The 23,869-nt window shown below is 42.4% G+C and overlaps 1 protein-coding gene across 1 annotated transcript in view; it reads left to right on the plus strand.

The window, feature by feature from the left end:
* The window catches only part of MOSMO (modulator of smoothened), a 31,165-nt gene extending 11,726 nt beyond the window's left edge, over positions 1–19,439 (plus strand). The window contains exons 2-3 of the mRNA XM_088476213.1: positions 16,317–16,529; positions 17,606–19,439. Coding sequence (XP_088332339.1) covers positions 16,317–16,529; positions 17,606–17,790 — 398 coding nt within the window. The 3' untranslated portion in view covers positions 17,791–19,439. The remainder of the gene's footprint in view (positions 1–16,316; positions 16,530–17,605) is intronic.
* Positions 19,440–23,869: the final 4,430 nt, after the last annotated feature.

The following is a 23,869-nucleotide window of genomic DNA, read 5'->3' on the forward strand; positions in this document are numbered from 1 at the left end:
ATAAGCAATGGTTTATGTTTGCCTCCTGTTCTCCACATTTGTAACAATTTGAGCTTGGTGCTCCCCGATAATATAGCTTATTTAAAGATATGGAATCCATTCAGGGCCAAAAAGCTGGTGGTGAAAGACTCTAAGTAAATGGGGCCAAGACACCCTGTTATAAGCTTAATCTGCATCACAGTTTACCACCAAATGGCCTTTCTTTTAATCTCATGCGTCCTGAGCATTGCCACCAAAAGAGTATGTACATTATGGACAGTCTGGGCTGGGTGAAGTAACTACGGGAGTAGTACCTGAAGGAGTTGGGCCATAATTTTCTAAAAGTATTTTAAATCCTGGTTTAATAAAGATATTGGGCTATTTGAGGTGACCAGAGTGGGATCCCCTGTCAGGCTTGGAAAGGACAATCATACGAGCCTGATTTAAAACCAAGGGATGCTGGGTTCCCCGCCAGGAGAGTAGAAAAATGTAATATTTAAGGAAAGCAACTTGTAATAAGAGGCTGTGAAGCCATCAGGGTCAGGTGTTTTGCCATATGGTAATTGTTTACTATGTACTGAGATTTCATCTGCTATGATTGGAGAAGCAAGGCTCTCCCTGTCAGAGGACTACAGTTTAGAAAGGCCGGCCTATCTCAGAAACTCAGTAAAGCTGGCCACACATCTAAAGATTCTGTCCAACCAGCCAACTAGTTGATTGGTTGGAATGAAAATCTGGTAAGGTATGAAAGCAAATGACAATCAACTAGTTGGCTGGTTGGACAGATAATCTTTAGATGTGTGGCCAGCTTTACGTCACCCTAGCAATCCGCATTTTTACCAGTCTTGCAATAAATTATATGCAACAAAGTCCTGACGCAAAGAACTTTTGGAAAACATTCTGAACAAGGATTACTAAATAGACGGATCACTGTATACAATTGCTTAAAATAGTACATGGCTTAAGAAAACCGTACACAAATGCTACAAACTTCCTGAATTTCAGATAAAGCTCTCTGCCCCCCCGTAAAAAAAACCCACCCTCACTAAAAGTGTTCCATAAAGAGGCACACCTGGTCTCAGCCCTGCAGGGACGCTAAAGCAGTTTATTTTCATTCACAGAAAGCAGCACACACAAATGGACAAAAACTGTTGTTTGCACAAATTGTTTAGATCAAACATTTAACAAACTTGTCTGAACGACCATTTTCATTTACTCCCAAACGTTACCAGATTTTCATTCCAACCAATCAGCTAGTTGGATGCAAGTTGTTCTAGTGCAGTGTTGGCTAACCTTGACACTCCAGCTGTTATGGAACTACATAACCCAGCATGCACTGCTACAGTTTTGCTATTAGGGCATGCTAAAACTGGCAGGGCATGCTGGGATATATAGTTCCACAACAGCTGGAGTGTCAAGGTTAGCCAACACTGTTCTAGTGTGTGGCCAGCTTAAGTCTCTCTTCTGCACCATTGTGTGTTCTGTTTGGATGTTAAATGACACCATTTTCTAGTGCAGTGTTTCCCAACCTCATTCCTCAGGGAGTGCTAACTGCATGTTTTCCAGGTTCCCTAACAGAATTGCAAGTTAAATAATTAGTCCACTGTTTCCCAAGCTCTGTCCTCAAGGCACAGAAACAGTCTAGGTTTTAGTGATATCCATGCTTGAGCACAGATGGTTAAATCAAAATAACTGAGGTACTAATTAAGACACCTGTGCTCTAGTATGGCTATTCTTAAAACCTGGACTATTATACCCCTTTCACACTTGCAACAATAACCCGGATTATTGCACATGAACGCGCAGCAACCCAGGTTACTGTGCTGTCTGAAAGGGCCAGATTGAAATAAGCCGGCATTTCAACCCTGGTCACGAGAAGGGTTGAATGCCTGTTAAACCCGGCTCGCGATGCAGTGTGAATGGGCAACCCGGGTCCCGTTCACTGCATAGGAAGAGCCAGTGCTTGAAGATGATCTCGTCTCCAAGCACCTGCTCACCACATGATGGCGGTGACATAATCGACTCGGCAATAAGCCGGGCTGATGACACCAGCCTGAAAGGAGTCTGAGCCAGGTCGCACCCGGGATGGAACCGTGGACAAAGTCCCGGGTGCGACCCTGTAGTTATTAGTGTGCCTTGAGGACCATGGTTGGGAACCCCTGAATTAGCTCCACCTGTGGATGGTGAGTAATGAATACACCTGTGCACCAACTAGGAAAAATGGAAACCATGCACTGCTAGTGCTCCCTGAAGAATTGAGTTTGGGAAACACTGTTCTAATGTATAGATAATTACATTTCCGTTTCTCTTATAGTGGCTGACTCGGTTGCGTGACCTAAACATTGTTTAGCCTTCGCTTTGTCCAAACTGACCGCCTTCCTTAAGTGAACACATTGGGCAGATCCAAGCCCTCTCAGGGACTAGATTACGAGTCAGTCTGTTATAGCTTCCGTCAGCTGGTTAAGCAATATTTCCTGATTTGCAGTGCTATAGATTCTGATTAGATGATTGCGTCCAGTTATTTAACACTAAAATTACCTAATGAGCTAACCTAAATAGAGAAATCGATTTTTATTGGTTCCACTTAAGCAAATTAATTAAATCGCATAGAGCAGAGGTTCCCAAATGTGGTCCTCAAGGCACCCTTATGGTGCGCATACACGTAGTGATCAGCCAGCGATGCGATATTGCTGGCTGATCGTCATGCACTCTCCCTGGTGTGCTGGATGACCATTATCAATCATCCAGCACACCACATACTTACCGACTATAGCTATAGTAGCCTGCTCGTTATCAAGCAAGTTGACCAGCATGCACGGACAATATCGCTATCGTCCACACGTGGCCGTGCATCGCTGGTCGATGGTAAATTGTTAGGGACCATTTAAATGAATGATATCGTAAACGATCATTTAAATCACTACGTGTGTACGCACCATAACAGTCCAGGTTGTAAGGATATCCATGCTTGAGTGACTTAATACCAGTGCTCAACCATGGATATCTCTAAAACCTGAACTGTTTGGGTTCCTTAAGGAGCGCGTGTGGAAACCTATGGTGTAAAAAAAGAGCACTGCTCCTATTGATTGACCAGGTAAGAGGACCAGCCAAGAAGAATCATCACTATATGGGGCATATTCAATTGGGGGCGAGCATAGCAAAAATCCCGCGGGTGCGGGATTTTTGCTAATCAATCAGATGCAGGATTTTTTTTTTATTTTGTACGCCGGGAGGTTTTTTTCCTCTCATCTCCAGAGCAAGTCTGATTTTTCCTAAAATCGTTAATTTTAGGAAAAATCAGCGGGACTTGCTCTGGGACAATTAAGCAATTGGAAGTTCCAATTAGCTTAATTAGTCCTTATTTACTTACCTTCTGCAGCTCTGTCTTCTTCCTCCAGTGTCAAGGCCTGGTCTCCTGCAGCAGTGTGGGTATGTCAGTGTGTATGAGTGTGTGTGTGTGACCCCCAGTAATGCCCCTTTATGCAGAGCCCCCAGTAATGCCCTTAGTAGTGCCCCTTTATGCAGAGCCCCCAGTAATGCCTCTTATGAAGAGCCCCCAGTAATGCTTAGTGCCTCCAGTAATGCCTCTTATGAAGAGCCCCCAGTAATGCCCCTTATTCTGTGCCCCCTCCCAGTATAGAACACGCCCCACTCACCTGTCTGTGCAGTACTTACCTTTCTTCATGACGGCCGCTGGGCACCGCTCCAGTCCTCTCCGTCCCTCGTAGACGCTGCCGCTGACTGGATCTACTTAGATCCAGAGCGGCAGGGGCAGGCTCCGTTCGACGCAGGTGATGTCATGAAGTCATCCTTGCGCTGCATCTCCTGCCGCTGACTGGATCTACTTAGATGCAGAGCGGCAGGCTCCGCTCCTCGCGGGTGTCGTCATGATGGCACTCGTGCACTGCATCACTGGGAACGATGGCATCTGAAGCGATCAGAGGCTTTTGATCGCTTCAGAGACCACTATTGCCAGCCTGTCAGGGGTGTGGCCGCTACATATATATATATATAATTTTTTTTTTTGAGCCCACACTCTGGGGCCGCAGAAATTGGTTATTGGGCTGCATGTTCGACATGCCTGCTTTAGATAGTGACTTTATCCACCTGCCCCTATATATCATGTATAGCTCCAGTGTGTATAGGTCCACCAAGTTCTTCAGGGCTTCAAACTACCCAGCGTCGCATATCAGAGTTTGTATCTCTTATTGCAGTAAGAACGGAGTGCTTTTCATATAATAATGAATTTCTTTGTGTCTGCGAATTAATAGGAAGCTCTTTAATCTGCAGACTGGAAAGATTACCGGCCACCAAAGCTATGTAAGACACAGAACTCCGCCTAATATTTTCTATTCTGCACAGTGTCTGCTTTGTCTTCCAGCTTTCCTCTCCGTCGTGCCTGGGGATTTCAGAGAAAATAGTTTGGCACAATTTGTCAAAACACCCGTGATACTAAACTGCGACATTCCGCGCTTGCAGCAAGACAAATGCTGAGGAGGATTTTTAAACCCTCTTTCTGAAAAATATCCTGCTGATCCCATCATTGTTTATAGCATTACCTCAGCACTAGCGTAACATAAAGGGGACCTGCATTCATTATAGCACAAAACAATGCAGCCACGGTGTCGTCAGTCAGAATGCATAGGTCTCAATTACCAGTTTGCAAAATTTGCTTGTCCCTAATCTGGTTGTGTGGTGATCAGGCTGAATGACCAGTTGGTATCCGTGAAACTTCCTTACAATATATACACAAGACACATTTTGTCTTCCTCGTATTTAGATCATCGGCAGAATAGCTTATTTTCCTTGCCCCAGGTTATTGCACAACTCAGCTGTGGTGTCTGCACAGCTTTATCTAGAGACCAGTTCTGGGTTGTATTAGAGAACAATTAAGATAACACTGCCCAGTGCTACTTACAAATTCTGGTTGTCATGGCAATATAGGAATGCGTCCAGGCGACTCAAGCGTGTCCTCATTCAGTGTTCCTCTCCGAGAGCAAAATCCAGCTCTCCTGGTGTATACTGGGCACCTGGTTCCCAGCACATTATTAAACACTGCTTTTACTGTCCAGCCGCAGGGTTTCTCTGTAGTGCTGCTCTGGACATAGAAACAGTACATTATGTTATTACTTGTGAGCTGTACTCACAGCAATGCCCAGCTCTGTTTGTTTGGCATTATTATATACTGGTCAGTGTTCTCCCCAGATAATGTTTCCAGCCGGGTGGAATCAAGAAGTAGCCAGGTGGGGGCCTTCGCAATAATAAAATGTTTTAAATCCTCACCTTTATAATGATTTAAACTTGATATAACATTTTATATATTCATTCTCCTCTTATTAGAGGCCCAGTCGTTTGATTATGAAAAAGCTGCAAAGTCTGTAAAATTTTGTCCTTTTTATACAGCTCCCAGATACTGTCCGCACTTACAGGCTCCCAAAGTGCCGGGTGTGGGCCGGGCGGTGCACCCGCATAAAACAGCCTGGGGAGAACACTGCTGGTCATTATTACAGATGATGCAATGTTACCTTCTTGCTTACATCACCATAGCCAAATTTGTCCAGATAGATATTCATGTACATAAAGGATCTTTTTTTTGTCCAGAAATACGATAAAATAATCACACTAAATAATTCTAATCAAAAATTTAATATTTATTCTGTTTAATATTCCACTTTTGTAAAAGTTTCAGGTTAATATGTAAATACTGTATTTTCCTATATAAATGCTCCCAATTGTCTGCTTTGTGTTCTACTTCAGTGCTCGCCCACTTCCTGCTCGCAGCCGTGATTACAGAAAAGGTGAGGCACTTACGACTGGTTGTAGCATTTCCGATACTTTTTTTTTTTTTTTTTGTGCTGCGGGGTGTGGCATTTAGACAAGAAAAAATGTCAATGCATGCATGTTCACAAACTCTTAGGGGCATATTCAATTGGGTACCTCACGCCCCATTTTGATTTACCGTGCTCCTGATACCTGCGGTATTCAATTAAAAAAAGGAGTTTTTTTTTTTTGTTTTTTTTTGCAGGCAAAATCCAGCAAGGGGGGAGCAGCGGTTACTTACGCTGGCCACACATCTAAAGATTATCTGTCCAACCAGCCAACTAGTTGATTGGTTGGAATGAAAATCTGGTAATGTATGGGAGTAACTGATGATCAGCAATTTGCTCCTTAATGCCTGAAAACAGATGAAAATGGTCGGTCAGACAAGTTTGTTAAATGTTTGATCTAAACAATTTGTTCAAACAACAGTTTTTGTCCATTTTCCAGCATTTGGGAGCAAATTGTTGATTGTCATTTGCTTTCATACCTTACCAGGTTTTCATTCCAACCAATCAACTAGTTGGCTGGTTGGACAGATAATCTTTAGATGTGTGGCCAGCTTTACTCTCACCAGTGCTCCGCTCCCAACTGCCACATACTCCACATGCCGCCCATATACCCACTACTGAGAGGGAGTCTCACAGACACCTGCAGCACCCCTCACACACTGACACTGACAGCACCCCTTCACAAACACACACAGGGGAGACGCACACTGGCCGGGGGTCACACTCGCGTTGCTGGAGAAGATGGAGGCAGAAGGCTTCAGTTGGGGAAGTGGAGGAGGAAAACTGCACTGCAGAAGGTGAGTATTATTGATTAATTACACTAATTGGAAACTTCCAATTGCTTAATTAGACATTATGGGTTGCGTCCAAAGGGCCCTGAAGCAAGTCCCGACAATTTTTACTGAAAATAATGAATTTAGGAAAAATTGGACTTGGTCAGGGGAGCCACGTGACAAAATCTAAATCGCATCCTTTTGGATAGGAAAAACCTTGCAGATGTGGGGTTTTTCAAAATTATGCCTGCAATTGGATATTCCCCATAGATTAGATTAAGTATATGTAGATATGCTCACCAAGGGGAATATCACCGGCAGTGTTGGTAGCGGTACGTTGTAAAAGTGCTGTGTGTTACACTTGGTGTTACAAGCAGCTGAAAACCCTGTTATACAGAAAGCCCCCAAGCGCTCCAGATAGATGTTATTGAGATATATCGAATGATTCCAATATATTGTGGAAAGCGCAGTAGGACGTGAGTTACATTAACTGTATTCATGCTATATCCGTGTATAAATCAATAAATGAAAGCCATCTATAGAAGTGGATAACCTTTTAAGAAATTATAGATGTAATATGAAATGATGTTCCAAGTCCTGTGCCATTGCCCACACAGAATGCCACCACCGCAGTCTCCTGTATCCACAGATTGGTGCCAAGTTTACTATGCTATTAGCATGGTGTCCGCTTTAGATTGATTTACCTGTCCTTCCCTCAATCAAAATGAATTGTGGAGGTGCTTTCTTGGTTGGTCTGCCTGTGTCGTAGTTAATAAATCACACAGCTTTGCCTTTTATCTGAAATGTGACCTCTAAGCATTTTGTCATGCAATAGGTAAGCATGTGCTTTTAGAAAATTAAAAAGCCCTGGTGTGCGGATAGCTTGATATACATGTGGCCATTTTAAGGTGCATTTTGTAACAAAATTATCTCTTTGCTGTGGTTTAATATTGTGCTGTAATCTTGACAGATATAGTAGTAGTTCTATTTCCTTTCCCAGTCCTGAGGCCAATTCTCCCTTTCGATTAATTTGTATAATTATAACTCTGAATATTGATGGGTTATCATGCCCCCGCTGCACAAACCAGCGTGACAACATTACGCGTGCTGTATAGCAGCAAGTCACACACTGCACACCATAGGAGCTCTGCTCTCATTCAGCGGTAGCTGCGTTAATTCATCTCTCCGTAGAATGAGAGCTCCTCCTATAGCTGGCTTACCATTATTGTTGCATTTGCGTAAATGTAATTGAAAAGCATGTAAACTCTACATTTCTGCATGTGACTGCTATGCTGTATACCCTGTGGGTAGACTTGTGCTGAATGAATACAATTGCCTCATAGCATTTCCTATTAATGTCAATAGGTAATTTAATTCCCAGAGATGATACTGGATCAGAACCTCTATATACCCCTGCCTGTACCTTCTAAAATCCTACCTATAAAGCTCTAAGGATGACGCCAATTTGCGTACGCAGTCATACAGTAAATAAAAGACTTCAGACTTGGAACGTGTGGTTCCGAACCACAAAGTATTATTCAAGTAAAAAGTACAGTCAGTTACACGCTATTGATCCAGACACAATTAGACGCAAAGGAATTATACAGACCCCAAGTACAGTATACATATGTAGGGCTTTCTGGTCCAGATGTTAGGCATCAGCAAGAAACCCCGTCGTCATTCTGAAAGAAGACTAAAGACCCAGTTTTTGAGCACACATATTTATACCCCCCCCAGAATAGACAGGCCAAGTTTGTTGCTATTGGTTCCCATGGGGGAAGCATCTGTTACAGAGCGTTTAACTGGCTGGTTCAAATAGACTCAACCCAACCTCCAACAACTGGGGGTCTCTGCCCTCCCGCCCCATGCAATCATCCTAACAGTTGTTCATATAATGTACATTTTGTTGCTTGAAGTCTCTGCGGTCCATAAGTTGAGAATACATGATGCGATCTCCACACCGATAATACCGGAATTCTGTTGAAAGAGTACGCATCAATACGAAACCAAACACTGCTTTCTTAGCATGTATAAAACCTTAGTCATCAAATATCTTTATTTCATAGCATTTATACTAAATGAACAACTTAAATCTTATACCTTAAAGCTTATGGAACCTTGTATGTGAATATGTAATGTGTGAGTATACGGGGTTTGATATGAAGACGCTAGTTAACTGTGGACAGATGCGTGCGCATTTAGCTAATAAAACAGTGTTTTCATACAAGGTCTTATGCATTCGCTAATATGCGATTAGTTACCAGCGCAATTGTACGTATTAATGTGTGTATGAGAAATAGTGCACTTAAATCTCACTAAGTGAACACCTAGCAGTGTGGATTGCTGAGCATTATAGTTCCACATGCCCCCTATCTCAGCAGCCCCCACCTTTCCCAGGCTCAAAAGAAAAGCTCTTTATTCTCTCAGACTCTTGTGTGAATGCAAATGTGTTACCCCAAGCTGTGGAGCTGGGGCCATCCTGTCTGGGTGTGGGGCTAAAACCTGTTTAGGATTCAGAAAAATCCAATCGTGTAGATCAATGCCTGGATTATATTACAATTGCCACAACTATACTTGTCTGCATACAGGGTCTCCCAATTTGTATGTAAAAACACTCATTGTCTATTCTATTTACTTTTTCTCAGGAAGCTGTTCTTCCAGTTGCCTTTGGTAGATTACCAAAAACATTGCCATCTGTACTTAGCTTGTGAGTTGTAACTTAAAATAGCGCTGGTCGCAAAATGGCGTCTTGTAGATTCTTGTTTCTAAAATGGAGTCTAGCTGCCATTCGCAAGATGGCGTCGTGCACGCTTCAATTTTAAACTGATCTTGTCTCAGCCAATAATCCAGTTTCGACACCAGCTTGTAGAATCCCCAATTGAAAGGCCGGGCTATTAAAATTAATTAAATAATCAAAGGAGGGGGAACTAGCCTAGTGTTATATGACCTAGGCCTGTGCACAATAAAATAGTGGGACAACTCCTGTGGGTTCTCCCTGCTGGAATGGAAATCTGTACTAGGCTGAGCCAGTTCCACTATGCCAGTGACTCCTGCAGCGTGGAGCTCCCCCTTTATGCACCAGCCTGGTCAATGCGAAGGGATGGCCACCCACAGTTGGTTATTTTTAATCTTGTTCCAGAATCTCGGCACTGCTGGAGAATGCATGAATAGAATTCACAGTCAAACATTTTGCAATCGTTCCTGTGCATTACAAATTCTTTTCCATTCTGTGATGATGAAAATGTCACACTACATAATGACAGCTATTGAGCAGTCTATTATATAATTGTACATGTGCCTGGGTGTTTGACATTGCATTTAAGTGGCATTCTTGTTTTACTTTATGCTATTTTAACATCTCCTGTATTCTAATTGGCCTATGACCATATATATGCAAATAACTTGCCACATGAAAGCAAACTGCTTCTAATCTGCCTTAAGAGTGACGGGTAATGAACCCCCGCTGGCACGTATGCTGTGTAGACATCTACTTGCATGTTGCCATACCTAGTTATCAGTAGGCTGTGTATAATATAACAAAACATATTTTATGCCCTTGTATAAATTGTGTTCATATGTTGGTGAATTTTATTTCTTTTCAGACTTATTGAGTATAATTTTGAAACCTCTTATGACGCTGTACTTGTATTGAATGATATCACACGGTACTTGTACAGGGATGGTGTAATAGTCTGGACGTATAGTTAATAATCTCATTTATATATCTTCATAGATCTGTGTAAAATTTATGCCTGCGCAAGAGCATACCGCATACAAAACATACAGTGCATTGTATTAGAGTTATGCGCCAATGGTTTTCAAGTGATTTTAGCACAAACAATACCTCGATTCCACCAGGCAGTACTTTCAGTCCGATGGGTGGCACAGACGCAGACAGAAAAGGGGCATTAGTACAGGAATTAAGTTACATTGAGTACATGGAGTTGGCCACAAATATATTATGCATTAAAGTATACTTACACCTGAGGATATATTATATATATATATATATATATATAATATAGTGATGTTATAATATAGTGATATATTATAAAAAGTATACCACCACCCTTCTTACTAAAATATCAGTGTTCTCCCCAGGCTGTTTTCTGCGGGCGCATCACCCGGCAGAAACAGACTGCCGCCCGGTACTTTTCCCCGCTGAGGAATGCTGACCTCTGAAGCGATCGGAGGCTTCTTTAGCCTCAAGAAGCCTCCGATCGCTTCAGAGGCCAGAGTTCCCAGTGATGCACTGCGCGTCGCCCGTGACGTGAGGAGCCTGCCCCGTGTGCCTGCTGGATCTAGTTAGATCCAGTCAGCGCTAGGCAGCGGGAGCGGCCAGCAAGTAAAGCTAAGTGCTGGGCTGGGGCCAGGACCAGTCTGGGGGAACTGCATAAGGGAAACTATTAAACCTGGGGGCACTACATAAGGGACACTAGTAAACCTGGGGGCACTGCGTAAGGGACACTATTAAACCTGGGGGCACTGCGTAAGGGGCCAACCTGCCGGCACTGCATAAGGGACACTATTAAACCTGGGAGCACTGCATAAGGGGCCAGTCTGGGGGCACTGCATAAGGGGCCAGTCTGGGGACACTATTTAAGCCTGGGGGCACTACATAAGGGACCAGTCTGGGGGCACTACATAACGGCACTACTTCAGCCAGGGGGCAATGCATAAGGGCAAAGTTAAATTACAGGGGGCAATGCGTAAAGGGGAAAAGTACAGGGGGCACTGTATAATGGGCACTTTTGACTGAGAGCCACCGGTGGAAGCAGCCTGAGATCTGTCGGGCTGGTTTGGTAAGGGAGTTACCCCTTTTCCCGCCGCGCGCATAATTGCGAAGGCCCCCACCCAGCTGGAAAAAATTTCTGGGGAGAACACTGAATTGTATTGGGACCTTTAACTGTGCTGAGCAGGTCCTCGATGACATTGGTCCTCATAAAGACCCACACAATTTGGGTGTAGGCTGCAGCACAGAACTATGTTGGCATCACCTTACGCCCCAGCCATGCTGTTTCAAGCCAGTGACATTTAAATTTTCAGTGCCAACCATTAATTGTGCTGAGCCCACTGGGTTAGCAGTGTGATGACAGAAGCTTTAGGTGGGGACAACATAGCACTGTGCTGCAGCCTACATCCAAACATGTTCCCATGTCCCTTACCCGGCAGGGGTTACTGAGATTATTTTTGGCATTTGTGCACAGAAGTAAATTTTAAAGGGATGAATTTAAGGAACTGCCAGTGTTTGCAGCAATAATAGATTTGCTCTTGCATATAACTGTGCCCAGTATATAGGTGTTGTACCTTTTAAAACCACCATACCCCTTAATGCTGGCATGGGCACTTCAGTAGTTGTTGAGCCTCCAGGCAGATGTGCTCTGTTGTTCTAGTCTGTTCATTCCATCATCTTTTCCCCAATCTGCCTTGTCCCACCGACATGCAGTTATCCAGCTCTGCAGGATGCCACTGGTGGGATATAAAGTGTTACAGCCAGGAATGAAGTGACCCCTAATCCTAGTAGTGTGCAATCTTGAGACCAATAAACCCGGAGAAACACTGGAAGCACTGGAGTTTTTTTTGACGAGCCTGCAATTAAATCCATTAAAGCGATTGCTGCACGACGGCTCTTCTATTCAGCTTTACTGCTACAGTGAAAGTGTTTTACCGAAAAATAGAAAGGAATAGAGTAAAACAAGCTACTCCTATAACTTTCCTAATTGCAAACTAGTTTTATGTGTATAATTCAGATTGGGTATTTCCTTCTCTTTAAAATGTTTTGTTTTGCATTGTAGCTAAATGTCGGGTCCTCCTCATTAGCATTTTATGCTGCATTATGCATATAGTGACATTCATATTGCAGGCATTGGCTCTGCTTGGGTGCCTCCCTCCCGCCTCCTTCTCTTTTTAGTGCCCCCCTTATTTTTCTACTTCTCGCTACCCCTCTAAAGGTGTGTACAGACGGGACGATCGACAACGATATCGTTCGATCTCCCAGGTGTGCTGGACAATCTATATCGATCATCCAGCACGCCAACGACTATAGCGATCAACGATCGCGGGTCCCTATAGTAACCTGGTCGATATTGACCAGGTTTTTACCTGCATGCACGGGCGATGGTCCATATCGATATTGACCATACGTGCCCGCGCATCGCAGGTCGTTGGGCACCGAAAAATTAACGATATGATAGATATTGTTGTTATTCATTTTAATTGTACCGTGTGTACGCACCTTTACTCCATTTCTCTCTTCCCAGCTCTCCTCCCTCCTGTGTCTTTCTCTTGCTCCCTCTGACACTGTTCCGCCTCTTTCTATCCCGCTACTGTCTCTTCCTAATATGTGATGGGGCAATTCTGCTCACTAATAGACCGCTATCTAACACACAAGATATTTACCAAAAAAATACAGAAAATGACAGAATAGTGAGTGTTTATAAAGCGCTCTCTCATTGATCTCGCACATACTGAGGATAAAGCAGATTTCTTGGCCTATCTTTTTCCTCTCCACAACATAGAAGTAAAAAGAAACACATAGCGTAATACTGTATATTTCATTACAATCTGACTTTCTTCACATGATCTAGACAAGGCCTGGCCAACCTGTGGCTCTCCAGCTGTTGTGAAACTACACATCCCAGCATGCCCTGCCCCAGTTTTAGCATTCCCTAATGGCAAAGCTGAAGCAGTTCATGCTGGGACTTGTAGTTGGCCATTCCTGATCTAGACACTGAAACATATGTAGATACAGTAGCTCTTTTGGTAAGAGAAAAGGGCAGTACAGCCAGAAAATCACAAAGTGAATAGATTATAGATAGACACCTTGTTCTTAAATAGGGCACTGACCCTTTTGGTTCACTGCTTACCCAGTCTCTACTTGTATTGATGCCTCTCAAATACTGTGCCGTGATAGGTGTATAGAAGTGCCATCATTTTCTTTTGGGAAATTCAGTCATGACATTGTGGATTCATATACATAAACCAGGAAAGAAGAAAAGAACATATACCGTATTATCCTTTACTAAAATAGTAATTAAATGCAAATATTGTACACTTTTATAATGTGCCAATAATAACAGACCTGTCCCTAAAATCCTATAATGAAAAATCTGAAACATCCTGGTGCTTTAATTTGTACTGGAAAACAGATGGTATAAAAATCTATCTGGATCAAGTCCTAAGAGTCAGGATGCCGAAAACTGTCCTGGAATACTGAAAATCACAGGGTATCATTAAATATCCATTCTCGCTATCTCCCCCAGTGATCAGCTTTTTGATCTAGGCCACAAGCTGACTACTGTAAAAAAAATAGAATAAAAATGACCTGCAGCTGGGGGTCTGGTGATCGGTGAGCTCTCTCCTCTGGTCCGCTGGTTGCCGGGGTTCCTGTACTGTGACCCCAGTCAGCAGTGCTGTAAACCAGCATCTCCAGGAGCCCGGAGACTAGATAACCAGAGGAGAGAGCTCACCGATCAGCGGGTGGGTGGATGGGTAGCGCCAGCTGGCATCGGCACATGCTTGGAAGCGCACTCACTGTATTTTGTGCAAAAAACTGTGAGATGAGAATTGTGCGGTGATGATTGGCAGGTACAAAGCTTTCGCCAAAAAAAACTAATTGAATCACCCCCTTCTTGTGTGCACATCATGTGATCCATCTTACGATATATAATTCCGACGTGGATCGGAATGATATATTGTGCTGTACGTATAGTGTGTACACATTGTCACATCTGCTGTGCTGCACTGCAGATAGGATGATGTGATGAATGACGACATGCTCAGAGCGCAGCATGGATCAGCTTTAGAGGATTGTTTACCTGATGACCATTTTCATAAGTGCCTGTAATATTGTGGCTCTAAGACCATATTTAAAAAGTTTGAATTTAACATAGGTTTGTCATTTTTGTATGAAGAAATAAAATAAATAGGAAGCTACTGACGTGTAGCATCTACCACTTACTGTAAGACCAGGCATAAGTGACCGCTATGACAGAAAGTCAGTGCCAAACATGCAATAAGGGGACCGAGCACGATAAACCTAACAATTTTGTTCTTAAGTCCTGGGATAGAATTTTAAAACCAGTTATTCTAACGGTCAAATCTGATTTTTCCCAGTGTCTAATACGTACAGTGTTTCTTTAAGAACCCAGATAATAACCATTGTCTCAATTTTTCCTTGTTTTCCTTGTTTCTGAAGATGCCGACAGTGAAAAGTTCTATTCATTAGTCTCCGTCACGCTGAGGCGCACAGAACCATTTGGGCAAGCCTGAACTTGCTTTCTCTTAATCCATGAAATAGAAACACACGGTTAAACATCTGTGCATTCAAGCAAATAACCTATTAGCCTATCTCAAGGCCATCTGATGGTTTTTAATGCCCTGCCAAGATCTATCTCCTAATAAACTTTTTACGGTTAATATTTTCTTTCATTTAGAATGTGACCTCGTCCACTCATTGTGTTGTACTGTATGTTATCCCACAGGCAGATTTGGGGAGCTTGGAAGTGTTTATCACTTAGTGTGGTTTTATGAGGATCTGAGACTAGGCTGTAGAGGTCTGCTCCACATTCATTGTATTCTATTTTTTTTAAATCTTCAGTAATATAGATGTTAGGGAGGGGGGGGGGGGGGGGGGAGACATTCCCCCATTCCTTCCCCAATTCCTTCCCCAGTTGGCCGCAGGTGGGCATATACTGGCTGAGTGGCCGACGTTTAACTTACAAAATATTGCATCGGACGGGCATGCTGGACAATCCGGCATGCCCAAAGGATCGATATTTACCCTTGGTCGCTTGTACACACATTACAATTATCGGGGCGATCTGCTGATATCGGGTGGATCACCCAGATAATTGTATAGTGTATGCCCAGCATAAGAAATTACTGTGTGTACATGTTCATTACGTGGTTTCCACAACACTATAGGTGTGTGCCCTTTGCTGCTTACATTTGTAAACTAATGCTGTACACATTAGCTAATCTATCATCAGGGATGCTTCTCATTTCCATTTTAGGTAAAGTGACATGTCATACTGAGGGAGACCAACCACAACTCTGGCTCTAAAGTGGTAAAGTTATGCTGGGTACAGATCGTACAATCTATCGCTAGGCCATCAACCAGTGTGTACACTGTATATATCTGATAATGCTATTTACAGATCTATTGTGCCAGCTGTGCAGCATGGCATGGCAGCTGTGCAGCACGGCATGGGCAATATATCTTTTAGATATATTGTACACATCTGCCTTTGTGCACGGATGACTGGCCGATATGCCGGCCTCAGGTAAGCTGACTGTCATTAGCGGTTGCCGTGGCCAGACAGATCGGTCAGTCGGTCGGTAACTGTGTACCCTTCGTTAACATGCAAAAATGTGATTCACACAAGAGCCATGAACTGCATTTTTCCAAAGGTTGTGTCAGATAGTCAATATGAAGCTACTCGATGACAAATTAATGACTTGTAAAGTAAATTTTTTTAAGCTTCCTGTGGCTGGAGACCCGGACCATGTGGTCAACATGGCGGCCACTTCTATGAGTGTGTTAATCTCTTGTGCTGCAGCGCCATTTTCATATGAACTGTAGGCACCATGTACTACAACATTTTATATTAAGTAATGTGTTTTTTGATGCTCTGTGTGCAGTTATTATCACAAGAACTGATTTTATTTTTATCCTCTTCACTTGAACATCTAGTTGAAGTTTTTCCTAATAGTAACGCAGTTTCTGTGTTTGCAGGTGCTCTCACAGTCGGCCTCGTCAGGCAGTGTCAAACCATTCATGGTCGTGACAGGACCTGTATTCCTCCACGGCTTCCCCCGGAGTGGGTTACAACACTGTTTTTTATCATCATGGGGATTATATCATTGACTGTTACTTGCGGTTTGCTAGTAGCTTCCCACTGGAGGAGAGAGGCTACAAAATATGCCCGCTGGATCGCATTCACTGGCAGTAAGTTTACTATAAATGTACCATGTGGTTACACTGTTCTGTATAGTCACACAGTTTTGCAAGCACTATTTAGTTCTCTGCACATCCCCATGTTTATCATCTAAGTTCTGCTGATCTGGAAGAAAGCACACCATCATATGAGACCACTGCTGTACGTATGTGTCTGAAAAAGCAACTCATGCTAACAAAATGTTAATTCTGCCCTTTGATAAACCTGTTGTCTGCAGCTTCCCAAGAGTCCATACTACTTTTTCTAAACCACTTTCTTATAATTATTTGCCTCGAATACATTTATGTATTTGCATTGAATTATACAGATGAATGCTCAATCAGTAGCAATACAAATCCTCAATGAAAAGCATGGCTGATAGCTGGCACTCTCACTATATAATGAACATATTGGCAGGACTCCTGGCTTGGCATTTCCTACAGCCAACAATTGAAAACAGCACTCTATAAGTTGGAGGGTTGCAGATATTAAAAGCCACTTTTCAAGGGTTCTGTACTGAAAATGATTTAGTCTACTATTAGGATATGTTATTAAGTGAAGAGACAGAATGCTGCAACAACTGTTTTTAGATATTTCTTATCTTGATTATATTTCAACTGTTTCTAGAAATGGTGTCTTTAGTTAGGCGTACACACTAAACGTGTGTGTACCCAGCGATGCGATGGGCCAACATATCGGCGGCCGGTAGACATTACACGATCCGATGCCAGACCTCCCTGATATTTCGGAACCAGCCACAACCCACTGCATGGAGTTGTCTGTCACATAGTCAGATTGAGCTAAATGTAGGGCCGACCTGACGTTGCGACAGACGACCAAAGGGGAGCGCACATGGCCAAGCATAGTGCGTACACAGTCGATTTTGACGATGTCTGTCCGAATCATCAGCTTGGGACTAATATCATTTAATGTACCCACCTTCAAACAGTCACTTAAGACCTGTGAAACTAATTTTAATACATGCTCCCATATTACAAAACTCCCTACTGTCCACTTACAAATATCTGATTAAAAGATCTATATTAATGCTTAACTTGTTCTGTTTCTTTTTTTCCCCCCTCTACAGTGATCCTCTTCTGTATGGCAGCATTAATATTCCCCATAGGATTTTACATCAATGAAGTTGGTGGACAACCTTACAAACTACCCAACAACACCGTAGTTGGGTCCTCTTATGTACTTTTTGTGTTATCCATTTTCTTTACTATAGTGGGACTATTATTTGCAGGCAAAGTATGCTTACCCGGCTGATGTAAAAGGGAGCTACCAGACTTCTTAATGAAATGGATAATATGAATTTGTTGGGAGGGTTGGTGGAGAAAGGGTGGGGGGCGCATTCTCTGAGGACATTGCCTTCTCAGCAAGTATACCGGATAGGGACAAGAGAACTGAGCAGATAAAACATTGACTTGTTCTCACTATGCACTTTGGATCAAATGGAGAGCCTTCCTTTCCACAACCAAATACAAATATCGTTGACTGACCTCCTGAGCATAATCATGCAGTCAGGTCTGCACTGTGACGTGGACTCGTGAAGAACAATGCTTTACACTGACAAGCAAAACTGACCTTTATTACTGTACCTGATTCCTGTTTTCATTGTCTGCTAACATAGGAATTGAAGAGAAAAAAAAAATATTGAGAGTATTTATAAACTTTGCATATGACCTAGAAGCGTTTCGCTGCAAAGTGAGGCTGGCCTCACTTAACGAGGAAAGTGCAGTGGAGGATTCATGGAATGTTATAGAGACTTGTTAACCGAAGAGTCCACTACACTAAGGAGCAAAGATCAAAGTCTGTTCAACACCTGTGACATTCTGTGGCTGAAAGCTCGGTGTTACAAATACAGCGTGCTCCTGTCGGTTTACTGCGCTTTTGGATTCTAACCGTCAGAGATGGAGAGATTTGCAATTTGAGGTTATTGGTACTAATAGGTGTTGCCTGGGCTAGGGGGTGGGATGGGAGTCCTTTGAAAAACAGTGCTTGCATATATATAAGGAATGTTTGCATTCCTTTTAAAGCACCCAGATTATTGGAAAACACTATCCATTTCTGCTCCAAGTCTCTGTACTGGGGAACTAGAAGAAAACACTATCCATTTCTGCTCCAAGTCTCTGTACTGGGGAACTAGAAGAAAACACTAACCATTTGGGGTGGGTTTGGCCTCTTCATTTATATTTATATGAATATATATTTTTTGCTGATGCAGTATACAGTGTATATACAGGCAGTTCTGGGGAAAGAATGCTAAATGCTTTGCTAGCAAAATCACTGTGGCACGCAAACTGGAACCAGTACATAACAAAAGCCATTTCCCTGAAGACTCCGTTGTGAAGAGTCTTCAGTTTACCTCATTTTTTTTGTAGCAGCCCTTTTTTTTTTTTTTTTTTTAATTTGTATTATTATTGTAAAGGTACAAACATTTCATAGTATTTTTCAATTAAGCAAAGATTCTTTGCATAGTAAATTATTCGATCTTTTCATAGAAAAGTGATGCTGACGTTGTGGGTGTATAACTCTTTTGGTGGTAGAGCTTGTTAAGAGAGCATTGGACCTTCCTCCACCAACCAAAAGGTCCATTATGTTTTTCAGAGACTCCGTCAGTTTCCGTTATAATAACAAGCATTACATTCTTCTCCAGTTGGGAATTTTTCTTTGCTCATTGCGTTCGGGAATTTTTCTTTTCTCATTGCGTTGGCTGTGCTCACCTGCTACATGTAGCCACATTTTTTTTTTTTTTTCTTACCAGCGATCACTCCAAGCACAGCTATAGACTTTGGAACAAAATTATGCTACAGGAGACGTCACTACTAGGTCAAAATGATGTAAATACTTTTGTTCTGTAATGTGTTACTTGTTATGACTAATTTATTATCAGTCAGATGGACATTCTTAAATTATTTTGTGTGAGATTTTTTCATTTACCCTTCATGCCTTGCACCCATTTTCCTATCTTCATGACATTGCATACTGTAGATACGTGTATGACTGTCCCATGGCTATATTGAGATATTTGCAGAAAAATACATTTAAATGGGGATTAAAAAAAAAAAAAAAAAAAAAAACCACATTACTCAAATTTAATGGATTTCATAAAGCCAATGTGTGATAAATTTGGAGTCAGGGCATCTCACTATAGGCGAAGTCATCGGTCCTTACAGCGTGCATTATGTAGATCTGGACTATGTTGACTAACTCTGTTGTTCAGTTGTTTTATTGAACCCCTGCAAATCTGCCCAGCTTTCCATATAGGGCCACTCTTCAGCTAAGACCACGCTAGAAAGGCCTTTCTTGTAAATTGAATTGCATACATTAAATTAATCTGGGCATACATCCTATGACTGCGATGCTGTGAGTGATGTATTGATACATCGCATGATCCGCTGTACGATGCATGATGTATCTTTACATGCTGCATGTAATTATACCACGACATTCATTGCATCGTCCCATCTGATTTGCAGGACAGCAGATGGGACATTGGCCTGGATCAACGGATCGGGCGTACACACTGTACCATGTGTAGGATATATTGTTCCAATCCGCATTGGAATAATATATCATACGATACATCGTATAGTGTGTACCCAACTTTATGGTCAACACTGTGCAACCAGATATGTCTGAGTTATTGCAATTTTGCATTTGAGTTACGCAAAGATGTCAACCCCAATTGTGATCAGATTCCAGGCTGGCTTGGGAAAAAAAGTTTACGAAAAAAAAAAAAAAAAAAAACAACACTCCTGAAGCAAACATGTATAATTTGAAACCCTGTTTGAACTGCTCTGGTCCCACCCTGATCGGACTCCATTCACATTGTAGCTCTACTCTTATGTGAACTTAGTTTAGGAAGAAGGTGCAGCATAGACGTGTGTAACATGAAACAATGCATGCATCCAACTTGTTGTCTTGTGGGCGAAGCATAATTGGGAGCAGGATTAATGCATACCGTTGTGTAATCTGCTGCACATAACTATGCATCCAAAAAAACATTTTATCTGGCAGCCTGACATGCAGCAGATAGCGCAGGTATACACTCTGAGATATCTCAGTGTATTGGTCTGCGCTCTGTCCCCAGAGAATTGTAGCATCCACTAGTTATAAGTTATGGAGCAAATCACCTTGTAGAAGGGACGGACTGGGGCTGTAGATCAGCCCTGGCAGTGCGCCTGCCTTAGGCGCTTGTGTATGGGGCGTGCTGTGAGTCACAGGGGCCTGGCCTTGCGGCACACCTCCGTCTCTTCCCAGCAGAGAGCACTGGTCCATCACTGCCGTCACCCCTTCCTTCTCCCAAAGCTCATATCATGAATCCGGCAGTGGAGGGCGAGGACACTTCTGCCCTCCTCGAGTCAGCCCTTCTGGCATGTGCCAGATGGCCAATCCGGCCCTGCCGTATACTATAGTATAACAGACTCCAACTTTATCCCTTCCATCAGATACAAAATGCTTTACGCCTTGACTTTCCTTTTAATTTATAATTGCCGCCACCTATGTTGAACTAGATAATTAATAAGAAAGGTGTTTCATTACAGGTGCTGGTAATCATAAGGAGGAAAGTCCAGGAGCAGAGCATATTGTACCTGATCTGAGGGGTCATGTTGGAGGGTCTGCTATTGGGCTATTGTCCCTATTTGGAGCAGTATACTATAGGTTTTTCGTGTGTACTTTTTTCACAGACCAGATAAAGGTTATCTGAAACAGGTTATTGTCAGCAAACACACTGGTGCAGCATAACCTTATCCTTTGGAATAAGCGCTGTGTATCTCAAACACCACATTTACCAAGTGAACCCTCTCCTCTCAAATCCACAGAGGCAGTGACCCAAGTTTTTTTTTTTTTTATTTAAAAAAAAAAAAAAAATGGGATACCAGTTGAAAGTAAAGTAATGAAAACTTAAGCATATATGTATACAGCAATATGTTGGTAGTTTTTGTACATACAAAGAAAATTTAAAATTACACACATTGTCTACATGCTGTTTGGGCAATTACATGTATCGATTTGTCTTGTTTTTCAATAGACAATTGTATTTCTGTGCCAACACATCAACATATAGTCGAAAACTAATCACCACTCCTTGTCCCACTTTGACTATATATATATATATATATATATATATATATATATATATATATATATAATTAGTCCCTGGCAATGGAATGTTAGCATTGGGCTGCGAGAGGGGGAGGTTAGTGTTAGGCTCCAGGTTGGGGGGGGGGGGGGGGTATTAGGTACAGGTACCATCTGGGGAGTTTAGGTTAGGCACTACGGGGTCAAGGTTAGAGGGGGGTTAGGGTGCTGAGTAGGGATGGTTAGGGGGGTAAATAGGACAGGGGAACAGTGCTTGCCATTCCCCTGTTGGGATTTGAACCTTCAGGATCCCGCTGTCATTGTACTGACAGCCGGCATCCCGTCCATCGGTATTTCATTCCGGCTACTATACCATGGAGAGCTTGTTCGGGTAATTGGATTTGTGTTGAAAATTTAAAGCCCACACATTATAGTCACTTGATAGTTCAGACATTAATGCTAGCTTTACCCACATTACGGTTTTGATGTAATGGAGAAAATGCTCAGTTCAGAGCCTGCATATTTTGGAGAGTTTGTAGGAACTTTAAAATAGTAAACCGATGATGCTATATACTACAGCTGCTTACCTATAACATTGATGGCGAGTAATTCAAATGTTAATGGAGTACAGATCTGGAATCAATGTCGGGAATTAAAACAAACAATGTGCTCAGTATTCTTTCTGAAAGGAAATTACTAGCCAAATTTAATAGAAGTTAAGTATCCCTTGTGCATATTTCTAAGGATTGGCTCTGGGTTATTTTAGTTTAATATTGCAGAGGCAAATTAAGGAAAGGCTCATCCTAGTAATACACATTAAAGGGAGGGCATGTTTGACCTTACAACCACTCCATTGTCCGCTTTTAAAATACAACTGGGCACTATACTTTAGACCTAGAGCAGTCTACAGGCAGAGAGATACAAACATGCGTCAGACGAAGATGAAACCAAATATCACAAGATCAAATATATGGGTGTAAAGCTGGGTACACATTTGCAGATCAGATAAACACCTAGCCGGCAGAGATTATTCGATCAGTGTGCACTGATACATTGTACACACTTAGCAATTTTTAGCCCAGTGTGTGCTTTCTTCTATGGGGTCAGGAGGTCGGGCTTCTCAATTTATAAGCAGAACATAAAATCCCCACCTCTGCAGGAGCGTTTAAAGCCATTTATCATGTAACGCTCCCGCATACGCGTTATACAATTATTGGCCCGATCATATCAATTTCGTCTAATCTGCCTGATAATTGTATAGTCTGTACTCAGTTTAAGAGAAGAAATTTACATTCTGGCCATGTTGATGGTGAAGCTGTCATGCAGCAAATCAGTAAGTACATCATGTAATCTGACCAAAAAGATGGTCTCAAATCAAGTGTTTAATGACAAAATTAATGGACCTAGTAAGTGTTTTTTTCATAATATTATATAAAAACTGCAGTTTCTGCATATTTTTATGAATTGTTGCTATAGACTAATAGCCTAATGAAATCTCCTACAAAAGGCTAATTAGAACTGCAGATCACAGTCCCCATTATTAACAAACTTCAAAAAGCGAAGCAGTGGGGGCCAGTTATTTTATTTATTTGCTTTAAGCCTATGAAGGCTTTACTCACAGGAGATGGATCTTCTCATCCCTTTCCTGCAGCCTCTGGCTGGCACCGGAACTGACACTGCCACGATTATATATACCTAAGCCTCTAACTCTGAAAAGTGATATAACCAGGACATAAATTCATTCTGTGCAGATGTCTGAAAGTACCAAAACACTTGTTAAATGGAACAAAAGACTGATGCAGCTTATAGGTCCCAGCTAATATCAGTCACAAGCTGGGATTCCAACATTCACCAAGTAAGTATGAGTGAGTGTAATATACAGGACTAAACTCCTCTTTCATTTATTAGGTGCCACACAGTGTACAGGGCTGTACATATGATAAGGTAGACCATAAAATAACAGCATAAGTACATAACAAGAAACACAATGATGCAATATAACATGCCTCCCAACATATGTGATTTGAAAGGAGGGACTCCTTGAGTGTGGCCAAAAAGGGGGCATGGGCTCGAGGCAGGCCCTTGTATTCATCCCGCTGGGGGCATGCCACCCCTCCCGTAGAAGCTGGGCTGCCTCCAGGTTTTACTTGGCACTGTGTAGATGCAGAGCAGCTGTAAATGTGCTCCCCCCCTCTCCCTCTGCGGACCATTAATGGGATGGCAAGTCAATCTCCGAGAAGTGGGACAGATAGGAGGTGTG

The sequence above is a fragment of the Taudactylus pleione genome, unplaced genomic scaffold, assembly GCF_031769625.1.
Source record: "Taudactylus pleione unplaced genomic scaffold, aTauple2 ptg000184l, whole genome shotgun sequence".
NCBI lineage: Eukaryota > Metazoa > Chordata > Amphibia > Anura > Myobatrachidae > Taudactylus > Taudactylus pleione.